Source organism: Triticum aestivum, chromosome 5A, assembly GCF_018294505.1.
Source record: "Triticum aestivum cultivar Chinese Spring chromosome 5A, IWGSC CS RefSeq v2.1, whole genome shotgun sequence".
NCBI classification, from domain to species: Eukaryota; Viridiplantae; Streptophyta; class Magnoliopsida; order Poales; family Poaceae; genus Triticum; species Triticum aestivum.
The window spans coordinates 116095214-116110742 of NC_057806.1; the positions used below are offsets into that span (position 1 = coordinate 116095214).

Consider the following 15529-nt stretch of genomic DNA (forward strand, 5'->3'; position numbering starts at 1 on the left):
ATCGTCCACCTGAGCATTTCATCAAGTCACGGTTTTTTCACAGAAAGGATCAAATCTATTATAAAATTCATCGAAAGTACAAAGCATCTCAAACATAATTAAAAATTACATCGGGATTCCGTACCGCAGAACGGCCACTACTGTTGCCAAAACGTGCCACAACACACCGCTGTCACTGCTCCCCTACCAGAGCCGGCTTGGCCTTCTCGATGACATCCGAGAAGTCTTCGTGCACAATGCCCCTAAGGACTAGCGCCCGGGAGCCATAGTCATCGATGTTGAACCTTTGCATAGATCTGAAGCATCTGACACCAAATCTCGCCATGTGACAAGAAACTCTAATCTCACCTTCCCAAGGAGACGACAGGAACCCTACGCCAGAGCTCCGTCAACTATGTCCTAACAAACGAACTCGAGGAGGATCAAAGACCGGAAGACAAACTCGAAGAAGAAGCGCCGCCATATGTCCAAGTGCCGCACCCGCGAGGACTAAAAAACCCTAACCTAAATGACTAACTGGAGCGAAGGCACCGGGATTCTCATCCACAACACTGGCCGCTGAAGCGGCAGGCAGAGGGGATGCGAATCCACGGGCTCGCCCATCAAGTCAGGAGGGGAAAGTTTGCCCTAGCCGCCTAGAGTTAGGGTAGGAAATGAGAGGAGGTATCGTGATACATCCATTATTTCCTTCTTCCAGTCAGAGACACAACTCATCATCAAGTTGTGGTTGACACGATAAGAATTAGAATACCATACAAGGGTGGATGGGAGCTGACAACAGACGTGTCTGCAGACACACAAAGTTGTAGCTGCCAAAATATGACTTCTTTTTTTGTAATTTTCTCAATGATCTAGCTATATCAGCCTCCATGCCCGGATCGGATGTTGTCCACGATATGCTTGCGGTCAAATGCAACATGAAGCCTTTCCGACGAGAGATCTTCAACAAGTGTCAGGGCCTCATGGCACGCCAAATGATACGTCTCCAACGTATCTACTTTTCCAAACACTTTTGCCCTTGTTTTGGACTCTAACTTGCATGATTTGAATGAAACTAACCCGGACTGACGCTGTTTTCAGCAGAATTACCATGGTGTTATTTATGTGCAGGAGCAAACGTTCTCGGAATGACCTGAAACTTCACGGAGCCACTTTTCAGAAAATAAGAAAAATACCTGCAAAAGATGAAGGCCAGGGGGCCCACCACCTTGCCACGAGGGTGGGGGGCGCGCCCCCTACTTCGTGGGCTCCCTGTTGCCTCTCCAACTCCAACTCCACCTCCATATATTGAGTTTCGGGGAGAAAAAAATTAGAGAGAAGAAATCATCGTGTTTTACGATACGGAGCCGCCGCCAAGCCCTGAAACCTCTCCGGAGGGCTGATCTGGAGTTCGTTCGGGGCTCCGGAGAGGGGAATCCGTCGCCATCGTCATCATCAACCATCCTCCATCACCAATTTCATGATGCTCACTGCTGTGCGTGAGTAATTCCATCGTAGGCTTGCTGGACGGTGATGGGCAGGATGAGATATATCATGTAATCGAGTTAGTTTTGTTAGGGTTTGATCCCTAGTGTCCATTATGTTCTGAGATTGATGTTGCTATGACTTTGCTATGCTTAATGCTTGTCACTAGGGCCTGAGTGCCATGATTTCAGATCTGAACCTATTATGTTTTCATCAATATATGAGTGTTCTTGATCCTATCTTGCAAGTCTATAGTCACCTATTATGTGTTAAGTGACATAATCGGGATACTTACCGGTGATGACCATAGTTTGAGGAGTTCATGTATTCACTATGTGTTAGTGCTTTGTTCCGGTTCTCTATTAAAAGGAGGCCTTAATATCCCTTAGTTTCCGTAAGGACCCCGCTGCCACAGGAGGGTAGGACAAAAGATGTCATGCAAGTTCTTTTCCATAAGCACGTATGACTATATTCGGAATACATGCCTACATTATATTAATGAACTGGAGCTAGTTCTGTGTCACCCTAGGTTATGACTGTTACATGATGAACTGCATCGGGCATAATTCTCTATCACCGATCCATTGCCTACGAGCTTTCCATATATTGTTCTTCGCTTATTTACTTTTCCGTTGCTATTGCTATCATCACTACAAATTACCAAAAACATTACTTTTACTATTGTTACCTTTTGCTACCGTTATCACCACTATCATATTACTTTGCTACTAAACACTTTGCTGTAGATATTAAGGTTCCAGGTGTGGTTGAATTGACAACTCAGCTGCTAATACTTGAGAATATTCTTTGGCTCCCCTTGTGTCGAATCAATAAATTTGGATTGAATACTCTACCCTCGAAAACTGTTGCGATCCCCTATAATTGTGGGTTATCAAGACTATTTTCTGGCGCCGTTGCCGGGGAGCATAGCTCTATTCTTTGAGTCACTTGGGATATATATCTGCTTATCATTATGAAGAACTTGAGAGATCCAAAAACCAAGATCTATCCCTCAACTACGAGGGGAGGTAAGGAACTGCAATCTAGCTCTGCACTTGATTCACCTTCTGTTTTGAGTAAGCTTGCGACACCTACACCTACTTTTTCTATTCGTTCTGATATGTCGCATGTTATTGATGATGCCACTTCTGCTATGCACGATACTTATGATGAAACTACCTCTATGCCTGATACTACTATGCCACTTAGTGATTTTCTCGATAAACAACTTGCTAGGGCTAGAGAGATTGAAAATATTGAATCTGATGATACTGATGAAAGTGATGATGAAGAATCACTTGTTATTCCTAAGGGTTATGTCTTTGATCAAGAAGCTTCCTTAGCTATTTTAGCGTGCCAAAATAGAATTGGACTCAAAAGATTATTAGCCAAATGGAGTAAGCAATCTTTAAATGCTAGAATGAAACCTGACCCTGCTTTTGCTACTTCACCTATCTTTGTTACTGATAAGGATTATGAATTCTCTGTTGATCCTGATATAATTACTTTGGTTGAATCTGATCCTTTTCATGGTTATGAATCTGAAACTGTTGTGGCACATCTTACTAAATTAAATGATATAGCCACCCTGTTCACTAAAGATGAGAGAACTCGTTACTTTTACATCCTTAAAATATTTCCGTTCTCATTTAAGGGTGATGCTAAGATATGGTTTAATTCTCTTGATCCTGGTTATGTGCGTAGTCCCCAGGATATGATTTATTACTTCTCTGCTAAATATTTCCCTGCTCATAAGAAACAAGCTGCTTTAAGGGATATATATAATTTTGTGCAAATTGAAGAAGAGAGTATCCCACAAGATTGGGGGAGGCTTCTCCAATTACTTAATGCTTTGCCTGATCATCCTCTTAATAAAAATGAAATACTTGATATTTTTTATAATGGACTAACCGATACCTCCAGAGATTACCTAGATAGTTGTGCGGGTTCTCTTTTCAGGGAAAGAACACCGGATGAAGCTGAAATTCTATTGAATAATATGTTGACAAATGAAAATAATTGGACACCTCCGGAGCCAATTCCTGATCCTATTCCTAAACCAACTCTAAAGAAGAGGGGTATTCTATTTCTCAATCCTGAAGATATGCAAGAGGCAAAGAAATCTATGAAAGAAAAAGGTATTAAAGCTGAAGATGTTAAGAATTTACCTCCTATTGAAGAAGTACATGGTCTATTTACCGCCTGTTGAAGAAACATATAATCTTAATCCTTTACCTATTGAAGAAACTCATGGTCTTGATGACCCGACACAGGTAGTAAAGGTAAATTCTCTCTATAGATATGATAAAGTTGTAATCCCATTTACTAAGTTTGCTAGCCCATGCTTAGACGAGTTTGATAAATTTATGGCTAAGCAAGAAGACTTTAATGCTATTTTGGTAGACAATTGAAATACAATTCAAATATGCTTGAACACTTGGGTGATTATATGGCTAATGTTAAAGGTGAACTTAAACTTATTAGTAAACATGCTTCCATGGTTACCACTCAAGTAGAGCAAGTACTTAAAGCTCAAAATGATTTTCTCAATGAATTGAGTAGTAAAGATAATGATTATGTTGTTAGAGTGGCTACTAGAACTGGTAGAATGACTCAGGAACCTTTGTATCCTGAAGGCCACCCAAAAAGAATTGAGCAAGATTCTCAGAGAAATAATATAGATGCACCTAGTTCTTCTAAAAAGAAGAAAAAGAAAAATGATAAGACTTTGCATGCTTCTAGTGATCCTATTGTTGAAACACCTGAGAATCCAAATGATATTTCTATTTCTGATGCTGAAACTCAATCTGGTAATGAACGTGAAACTAGTGATAATGTTAATGATAATGTTCATAATGATGCTCAACCTAGTAATGATAATGACATAGAAATTGAACCTGCTATTGATCTTGATAACCCACAATCAAAGAATCAACGTTATGATAAGAAATATTTTGTTGCTAGGAAACATGGTAAAGAAAGAGAGCCTTGGATTCAGAAACCCATGCCTTTTCCTCCCAAACCATCCAAGAAAAAGGATGATTAGGATTTTGAGCGCTTTGCTGAAATGATTAGACCCATCTTTTTGCGTATGCGATTAACTGATATGCTTAAAACCAATCCTTATGCTAAGTACATGAAAGATATTATTACAAATAAAAGAAAGATACCAGAAGCTGAAATTTACACCATGCTTGCTAATTATACGTTTAAGGGTGGAATACCAAAGAAACTTGGAGATCCAGGAGTACCCACTATACCATGCTACATTAAAAGAAACTATGTTAAAACTGCTTTATGTGATCTTGGAGCCGGTGTTAGTGTTATGCCTCTCTCTTAATATCGTAGACTTGATTTGAATAAGTTGACACCTACTGAAATATCTTTGCAAATGGCTGATAAATCAACTGCTATACCTGTCAGTATTTGTGAGGATGTGCCTGTTGTAGTTGCAAACGTTACTATTTTAATGGATTTTGTTATTCTTGATATTCCCGAGGACGATAGTATGTCTATTATTCTTGGAAGACCCTTTTTGAATACTGCATGGGCTGTTATTGATTGCACTAAAGGCAATGTCACTTTTCATGTTAATGGCAATGAGCATACGGTACACTTTCCGAGGAAACAACCTCAGGTTCATAGTATCAACTCTATTGGAAAAATTCCATCGATTATATTTGGAGGTTTTGAATTTCCTCTTCCCACTGTCAAGAAGAAATATGATATTCTTACTATTGGGGATGTGCATATCCCCGTTGAGGTAACATAGTGTTATTCAAAATTTCTCTGGTTCCATGTTATTCGGAATGAGTTCGTTAACAAGACTTGATCAACCTTGTTAGTGGATTCCTTTTGATGATCATGAGATGGATGAAACTAGAAGGCACAACCTTCTGCACCCCACTTTTACTTTATGTTATTTATATTAAATAAAATAAAAATAAATATTTTTCTGTCTGTTATCTGATTATCCGTGCAATATAAAAATACCTCGAAAATAAAAGTTCTCCAAATGCCCTGAAATTTAAATATGATTTTTTTCTAGAATATTTGAGGATTTATGGAACAGAGAACACACCAGGGGGGTCAACCACCTGCCCACGAGGGTGGAGGGCGCGCCCACCCCTCTAGGACGCGCCCCCTGCCTCGTGGGCCCATGGTGGCACTCCTCCATTTATTCCTGCACCCACACACTTCATCTTCCTCCCACAAACACGAATATCCAGCTCAAACCCGAGTCCAAGCTCGTTTTGCTGCCATTTTCGATCTCCTTGCTCAAAGCACCTCTCACAAAATTGCTTGGGGAGATTGTTCCTTGGTATGTGACTCCTTCATTGGTCCAATTAGTTTTTGTTTTAGTGCTTTATTCATTGCAAATTTGTGTTGCTTAGGTGACCCTGTTCTTGAGCTTGCATGTCAAATTTATATGGTCAAAAGTAGTTTTGATGTATGATATAGGCCCTAGGCACTTGTAGGAGTAGTTGCTATCAATATTATTGAGTTTGATTTACTTTTATTTTGAAGTTACTAAAAATTTCAGGATTTTTCAGAAAATGATGAGGAGACTTTTGAGGGGCTCATCGAGCCAAAGCTCGAAGGAAAAGGCACCAAAGCCTAAGTATAATCTGCCTCGCACCGCGGAGGTTCGGGCGTGTGAATGGCCTTTCGAAGATTTCTTGAGAGCAGCCGGGATTTATGAAGATTTTCATGAATTGGCTCATAATGCAGGCCTCACCGCTTTCCTCCACGACCAATGCGATCAGTATCTCTTACTCACAAATACCTTTGTGCAAAACTTTCATTTTCATTCTAGGAACTCACCACCTACGGTGGAGTTTCATTTATATGATGAGCATAAGGAGATGTCACTTTATGATTTTGTCGGATTTGTTTAGTCCCTTTTGAGGGAAAGACAGAAGAACCACATCGTGATGATGTGGAGGGGTTTATTGATACTATCACTGTAGGGGAAACAAGGAAGGTTTCCGATGCACGAATCACTAGCATACATTTTCCTGTTTTACGCTACTTTGCATTATTTTCTAGTCGTTGCTTAATTGGTCGCGGAAACTGTGGAAACCTTAGTATCCCTGATATTATTATTTTGCTCCAAGGTTTATACAGTGATAACACTTTTAGTATGGGCGGCATTATTGCTAAACAGTTAAGTCTAAACCGTACCAAGGGCCCCATCTTTGGAGGCATCTATGCCTCACGCCTAGCTGCACACTTTAACATACCTATTAGGCATGCTGAGAAGGAAGAAAATGTGCTGCCTCGTGTTTATCTAGATTATAAAAGTATGATGACACATGATTTTATTGTTAAGAATAGGGAAGGAGAGCTTAAATATCAATTGTTCTTTAATAAACATCATCCTGAGACTATTACCCTGCCTGCTCCTTCTTTGTTTGATTTACTTGTAGGCACGTACCTTGTTCCGTTGAAGGCTATTCAAGCCTACCGGAACCCTGCACCAGCTGAGGAGCCAGAGCCGGAACCACAAATTGATCCTTCACGACAGTCTAATTACCAGTGGGATCCGGAGATGATTGTCAGCCAGTGGCAAGCTGAGTCTTCCTCTTCTTCATCTCAGTACGACCCCAACTATTATTATGGGTATCCGCCAGGCCAGCCGTGGCCATAGACCAACTTAGGCCAAAAGGCTAAGCTTGGGGGAGTACGTATTTCCCACCGACATTACATTTATGTTCACATACTCATTGCTAGATGTTGGTGCTCATACTTTTTCATTATATCGTCCATGCTCGTTTACTTTCCTTTTTATATTTTCTTCTTGTGTGTTTAATAAACCTTAAGAAAAACCAAAAAATTAGTTGTAGCTTTTAATTAATTTACTTTCCATGCTTTTAGTAGTAATTTAAAAGAAAACCCAAAAATATTTCATGTTCTTCTTTTGCTTGTTGGGAGCTTTCCCGTGTAAATAGTTTTATTTCTTTTCTTTTCTTTGGGGGCCGATAGGAGAAGACCACAATTAAACTGTTGAAGTGGCTCTTATATGCATTATTGTTGATCTGACAAAAAGAGCCCATATTGCCTTGTCTTCTCCTGTTTATTGAATGCCCGCAGATTCCAACTTAGTCCAATGCACGTGCACTATTATTATTATTCACATCGTTCGGTCGTGCAAGTGAAAGGCAGTTATGATGTTATATGATGGACTAGCTGAGATGAGAAAAACTGGTATGAACTCGACCTCTTTTGTTTTTGTAAATATGATTAGTTCATCGTTCCCGATTCAGCCTATTATGAATAAACATGTTTGCAATGACAATTAGAGATCATAGTTTCTTGTGCCATGCTTGATTAGTTATGGGTTATAATGGTTTACCTTGCGTGCCAACATGCTATTGAAATGGTTATGATGTGGTATGATAGGGTGGTATCCTCCTTTAAATGATTTAAGTGACTTGACTTGGCACATGTTCACGCATGTAGTTGAAACAAAATCAACATAGCCTTCACGATATTTATGTTCATGGTGGATTATATCCTACTCATGCTTGCATCCGGTGTTGATTAATTTTAATGCATGTTCATGACTGTTGCCGCTCTCTAGCTGGTCGCTTCCCAGTCTTTTGCTAGCCTTCACCTGTACTAAGAGGGAATACTGCTTGTGCATCCAATCCCTTAAACCCCAAAGTTATTCCACATAAGTCCACTATACCTACCTATATACGGTATCTACCTGCCGTTCCAAGTAAATTTGTATGTGCCAAACTCTAAACCTTCAAATAAATATCATGTTTTGTATGCTCGAATAGCTCATGTATCAACTAGGGTTGTCTGTATCTTCCATGTTAGGCGGGTTATTCTCAAGAGGAGTGGACTCCGCTCCTCACTCACGAGATAAATGGCTGGTCACCGGGATTCCCAGTCCCATGCTTTATGCAAACTAAATCAAAATAATTGCAAACAAAACTCCCTCTGGGACTCTTGTTAGTTGGAGGCACTCGTTGTTTCGAGCAAGCCATGGATTGATGCTTATTGGTGGAAGAGGGAGTATAAACTTTACCATTCTGTTTGGGAACCGCCTATAATGTGTGTAGCATGGAAGATATCGCCATCTCTTGGTTGTTATGTTGACAATGAAAGTATACCGCTCAAAATATTATTCACCTTTGTTTCAAAACTGAGCTCTGGCACCTCTACAAATCCCTGCTTCCCTCTCCGAAGGGCCTATATATTTACTTTTATGTTGAGTCATCCTCCTCTTATTAAAAAGCACCAGTTGGAGAGCACCGCTGTCATTTGCATTCATTACTGTTTTTTTACATTGAGTATGACTTGACTGGATCTCTTTTACCATGAATTACAATGTCTAGTCAGTCCTTGGTCTTTAAAGGTGCTCTGCATTTATGTTTTGCGGTCTCAGAAAGGGCTAGCGAGATACCATCTTATTATATCATATTATGATTGAGTTTGTAAAAGTTTTTCTTTATCACTTTCAGTTTATCAACTGAATTGCTTGAGGACAAGCAAAGGTTTGAGCTTGGGGGAGTTGATACGTCTTCAACGTATCTACTTTTTCAAATACTTTTGCCCTTGTTTTGGACTCTAACTTGCATGATTTGAATGGAACTAACCGGACTGACGCTGTTTTCAGCAGAATTACCATGGTGTTATTTATGTGCAGGAGCAAACGTTCTCGGAATGACCTGAAACTTTACAGAGCCACTGTTCAGAAAATAAGAAAAATACCTGCAAAAGATGAAGGCCAGGGGGCCCACCACCTTCCCACGAGGGTGGGGGGCGCGCCCCCCTACCTCGTGGCCCCCCTGTTGCCTCTCCGACTTCAACTCCACCTCCATATATTGAGTTTTGGGGAGAAAAAAAATCAGAGAGAAGAAATCAACGCGTTTTACGATACGGAGCCGCCGCCAAGCCCTAAAACCTCTCGGGAGGGCTGACCTGGAGTCCGTTCGGGGCTCCGGAGAGGGGAATTCGTCGCCATCGTCATCATCAACCATCCTCCATCACCAATTTCATGATGCTCACCGCCGTGCGTGAGTAATTCCATCGTAGGCTTGCTGGACGGTGATGGGTTGGATGAGATATATCATGTAATCGAGTTAGTTTTGTTAGGGTTTGATCCCTGGTGTCCACTATGTTCTGAGATTGATGTTGCTATGACTTTGCTATGCTTAATGCTTGTCACTAGGGCCCGAGTGCCATGATTTCAGATCTGAACCTATTATGTTTTCATCAATATATGAGTGTTCTTGATCCTATCTTGGAAGTCTATAGTCACCTATTATGTGTTATGATCCGTTAACCCTGAAGTGACAATAATCGGGATACTTACCGGTGATGACCGTAGTTTGAGGAGTTCATGTATTCACTATGTGTTAATGCTTTGTTCCGGTTCTCTATTAAAAGGAGGCCTTAATATCCCTTAGTTTTCGTAAGGACCCCGCTGCCATGGGAGGGTAGGACAAAAGATATCATGCAAGTTCTTTTCCATAAGCACGTATGACTATATTCGGAATACATGCCTACATTATATTAATGAACTGGAGCTAGTTCTGTGTCACCCTAGGTTATGACTATTACATGATGAACCGCATCCGACATAATTTTCTATCACCGATCCATTGCCTACGAGCTTTCCATATATTGTTCTCCGCTTATTTACTTTTCCGTTGCTATTGTTATCATCACTACAAAATACCAAAAATATTACTTTTACTATTGTTACCTTTTGCTACCGTTATCACCACTATCATATTATTTTGCTACTAAACACTTTGCTGCAGATATTAAGGTTCCAGGTGTGGTTGAATTGACAACTCAGCTGCTAATACTTGAGAATATTCTTTGTCTCCCCTTGTGTCGAATCAATAAATTTGGGTTGAATACTCTACCCTCGAAAACTGTTGCGATCCCCTATACTTGTGGGTTATCACCAAACACCTCTAAGGCGGCAAGATCAGTTTCTCGAAATAACAATGGAAGAAGCTCCCAAAAATATGTCAATCCCGATTATGACAAACACCGACAACAAGTCAACATATGAGACGCCTCCCTCAACGTTGGATTTAGCTGGCTGCTCAACACGTGAGACGTCTCCATTAACGTTGAATTTAGCAAGATCGGCTGGAGGTGGTTTCCATGAAGAGCTATGGCATTTGCTTGTACGTACCTTATTCTTAATTGGCCCAATTATTTTTTGAGAGAGTTCTTCACTGGAGTGCTGGATGATTACCTTTTTTAGGGGGTTGCTAAGATTACATTGATCATAATAGATGTTTGTACGGATACATAATGGATCATGAGAGTGCCAAGCTACATGTGGTGACTCAGATCAAGCGAATGAGAAAACTCTAGGTTACAAGCCTCTGTGTTTGACTTTCGCCCACAAAACAAAAGAACCAGCTACTAGTGTTTTCTTTTTTTATCTATTACCTCCTTAATGATGGAGACAAAGAGACCTACAAAGTTCTGATGTTATACATGATAGTTTTGCAGTAAAATGCTATAACAACCTTGGAAAGTGAAAGATCTTCTGCAAGAGCTTGTGCTTATCGGCAAGCTAAGGCAACAGAAGTCGGGCCTGTAACCTCTGGGAATACAATCGAACATGACCCTGGATATTGCATATCCTGGTCACGACATACTACACCCGCTTCCCTAGAATTCCCATTGCGGGACACTCCACCATCGATATTGATCTTCACGTGGCCTACCAATGGAGGCTTCCACTCTCGAGAGCGACGAGCACGTTCAACCGTTGGTTGGACGACAACAGTAATAGCCTTTGTGATGCATTCGAGCTCAGAAATGTACCTACCCCGAACAGGTTCGCCGAGAGTGGACTTTGAAAAATTCCTTCGTGAATAGCTTTTTTCCTCGCCTTTGAGATAGCCCATAGGCTATAGGTAACAACAAGCTTGATGAAGCTCGCATGAGGTAGAATATCCATCATGCCGAATATCCATTGCTTAGAGCTCGGGTCTTTTGATGCCATTAGGTGTTCTGACAACGGAAGATCTCTAATCATTCTCATTTTTTAGAACAGCTAATTATAATTATTCTCATGCCCCTGCAAAAAATGAATTATTCTCATGTCGTCCTAATTGGGCCGGGGGCAACCAACCAGGCCGGTCCGTAAACCCAAAATTTCTTTGCCGAGAGCGAGGTGGACCCCACCTAACAGTTGCCCAGCTTCTCCTCACTTGGGCCTGGCTTGGGCACATTCTTCTCCTCCTCCTCCTCCTCCTCTCTCTCTCTCTCTCTCTCTCTCTCTCTCTCTCTCATGGCGGCGGCCACCTCCTCGTCGGCGGTGGCGGTATCTACGCCGCAGGGAGTGGCGGAGCGGCGGGGAATCCCGGCGGCGTCCTTCGTCGAGGATGTCGAGACCTACCTCCGGCAGGCCGGGCTCGAGGTCAACTCCGCCCTCGCCTTCCTCCAAGAAAGGTAATCGCTGCTCCGCCCCGCTCCCCTCCCCTACACCCTACCTTTCTCTCCCCGTGTTCATCTCGAAGGATACGTCGGCTTTGGCGTTCTCGCGGTGTTCCGGGTCCCTGGTCCGGCTGCCGCTGCAACTGGGAGGGAAGCTAGATCCTTTTGGCTGCTTCTCGCGATGTGCCCTCCATCTGTTTGGTAAATTCGGGAGCTGGGTGGGTGGCCATCGGCTCGCTCTTGATCCGGAAATCGTCTCAAACGTGGGACGATTCGCGTCCTTACCATCACCATGTACTCCATCCGTCCCATAATATAAGATCTTATTACATCCAGTATGAGTACTTTTGATCTATCTCAGCAAAGCTCCTCTACATGTTAGATCCTTGTAGGGGTCAGTGCTGCTTCCACCACTTGTTTGGTTGCCAGACTAGCTCACAGATTGCAGTGGTCGTTGGAGTAGGGTTTTGCGACTGGTGCTGTGCTTATGTGGCCCCTGCTTGGATTGGATCTCTGCAAGTTTTCAGTCTCTATTGCCTACTTGTGGATGAGCATCGTAGATTATTAGTCCAAACTATACACCGTGTCGAACTCCTAATTCATTGTGGCCCGGAAGAGGCAAACTCTGCCATAAGCTGTGCAGGCCACGCGAGAGAGGCTTATTGTCAACTCAATCATGGGATACGGTTCATTCACATGTCGAATGAACTGCTTATTATGATATCTTGCATATTCGACCAAATTCGTTGTTGAATTTACGGCCTACCCTCTGTTCCTCACCCTAATCCATGGTGCCGCTCACAATGGTACTGAGGCCAGAGTTTAGAGACCAATATATATATAACGTTATTCCAGTTTAGTTTAAACCATATACAGATAAGTTTCCAGATAATCAATCTGTTTAAACAAAGACTCCAGATTAGCACAACCAACCACGATCATTAGTAATCAAATAGGAGTCTCAACTTAATCTGTAATAAGGTCTCATCACGCATGTGTGAGTCATGCGCCGGATTTGAATAAATTCCAATTCAAATCTGCAGGCTTTTAAACAATCCATATAGCCAAATTATGGACAACCTGGTCATTCCTATCATGCGGTGCCCGGGCTATATAAACAAAGTTTAATTTCCAGTACACATGTACTATACTTCCAGCATGATGTACCGGCTTCCTTGGACTAATTTCTGTCCAAGTTTCCATGTACACCGTACATGTATATGATACTTTCAATTCCACATCTACACTTTCCAGGAGATAAAATAGCAGTAAAATAAATGTTATAAGCCACACACACATATACTGAATATTCCAACATTCATCTGGGTTGACAGTTCCTGCAAATAAAGTCGATGTTCCCTCCATTATATTTGAACCTGCCATTCCATAATGACTGATTTTGTTGTTCCTTTGTGGTTTATATTATATGGTCTCTAGTATTTCTTTTGAAAACTATGAAAAGTATGTACGTTCTTGCCTTCAGCGTTCACTTCTAGTTGGTAGGCAGCTGCAACTGATTTTGTGCATCACAGTTCGATATTTATCTGAATAAGAGCAGTTTAATATTATTTCTCCAGCAAGTTTCAGCAAAAATGTTGTTTGTCCCTACATGTGTACATTACACTTTTTACCTGGTTATTTTTTGATACTTGGTTCTGCTTTAGAGAAATGTAACCCGTCTCTTAATTTTTTTAGGCTGCAGCAGTACAAAATGGTGGAGATGAAACTTTTAGCACAACAAAGAGAACTTCAGGTGCTCATACTTTTTCTTCTTAGATTTATTAAGATCAAATATGACTTTTGAGTGGAAGTTTGCTTAATTGCTTATATTTACTTCTTTGACGATGTTTTTTGTGCTTTTGAATTATAATTTGTGTGTTCCACAGCACAATTGTTCTCTAGTTAATACTGATAAAAGATTGAGAATTAGTACTGTAAAAATGTCAAAGCTTACATGGAGTCAACTCTTGATCATTTACCTAACTTAGCACCATGCTAACTTCTATTAGCAGTTATCATTGATACATGCTAGTTTTAGCATATACTTTATAAACTTAGCCAGCTCTTCTTATTACAGGCGAAAATTCCTGATATAGAAAAATGCTTGGATATTGTTGCGACATTGAAAGCTAAAAAAGCTTTGGGCGAGGTTTGTATAATTTCCTTAACTCCGCTCCTTTTTCAGTTTACTTTTTCTATTTCTGTGCATTGAATTTTCCCCTTTTGCTCAGCCTAATGATTTAAATTAATGTATATTTCTTACTTTGAATACCATGAAGCATGATTTTACTGCTGAAGGTTGTAGTTACATTACTTTATCACTTAACCTGTAAAATGTCAAGTTTGACCTTTTGCATGTTTCTTAACAGTTTGCTGCTAACACTTCATTACCTTAGTTTAATATGATAGGTTATTATTCATTTTTACTTGTTTCAGTTATCTCTAAAATGGGGAATACAGATCATATTATACTTTTTTAGTCCATTTTCTTTATTCATTTGCTAGTTGCTAACATCTGTTAAACTCATCTTTTGAAAATGAAACAGTTCAAACTTGATAATGTCTTGAAACTGTAACCATGCTGAACGCTTGTTCTGAATGGAATCATTCAAGTGAAAGTTAAGTAGTTAACTATCTGTGTCTTTCATATATTTAATGCAGGCACTCATAGCTGATTTTGAATTATCTGAGGGAATCTATTCGCGTGCTAAAATCGAGGACTCTGACTCAGTGTGCCTATGGTTGGGTGCAAATGTGATGCTGGAATACTCCTGTGACGAGGTATAGTTTTAAGCATTGTCATATTGCTGTCCTTCGATTTTTAGTTTCCCCCTTCATTTCTGGGAGTTTTGCAGGCCAATGAGCTCTTGAAAAGTAACTTGGAAAATGCGAGGGCCAGTTTAGAAGTCCTTGTTGGCGATCTTCATTTCTTACGGGACCAGCAAACGATAACTCAGGTAAAATGGCCATGATTAGTTTGACTGCTCACCATCATCTCACGCTCAGTATTGCTAAACTCAATTATTTGTCAGGTTACAATTGCTCGGATATTTAACTGGGACGTGCACCAGCGGAGAAGCAAGCAGTCTGTTATGAAAGAAACATGATCATCATAGGGTATGCGCAGCCAATGAAATCGGGTTATTTTTGTACTTCTTGCTGCCTCTGGCGATTTAGTCTGTCGTCATAGTGTGTGTGCTCTTTGCTGGTGATGGTGCCTTGGCCGCGTGACAGAAATGTATCAATCGCATTCAGTTTATGGTATTGGAACTCTAAACTGTGTGGTGTAGATGACACTCGCTTCTGATTTTGGGCTACATGTACTTGTTTAGCGCTTGATGAAACAAAATTTGCGAAGCATTTTTTTTGTTCATTACCTTCTTTTCTGGCATGTTCACTGGTTTTAAATCCTCTAAAAGATGAGCTGCTCCAGTGCCAATTTACAGAGTATCCTTTGCAATGTTTACCAGTTACTGCATTTCTGCAGGCTGGTTACGGCTAGGTGTTAATCGATAGGGTTACTATTACTCTGTTTTTTCTTAAGAAATGTTAAAAGAATCTGACATCAGTTTTTTAACCATGGCAAATCGTACGTTTTTATGGCAAATCAAGTTGTTGCGAGGATGGCAATTTTCTTGGA

At 40.8% G+C, this 15529-nt stretch overlaps 1 protein-coding gene across 1 annotated transcript; it reads left to right on the forward strand.

Moving 5' to 3' along the window:
• Positions 1–11634: 11634 nt before the first annotated feature.
• Positions 11635–15262, forward strand: LOC123102552 (probable prefoldin subunit 3). Its single transcript, XM_044523947.1, has 6 exons — positions 11635–11904; positions 13585–13642; positions 13967–14038; positions 14551–14670; positions 14745–14846; positions 14922–15262. The coding sequence occupies exons 1-6, from the start codon at positions 11744–11746 to the stop codon at positions 14994–14996; spliced, it is 588 nt and encodes a 195-aa protein (XP_044379882.1). The 5' UTR covers positions 11635–11743; the 3' UTR covers positions 14997–15262.
• Positions 15263–15529: the final 267 nt, after the last annotated feature.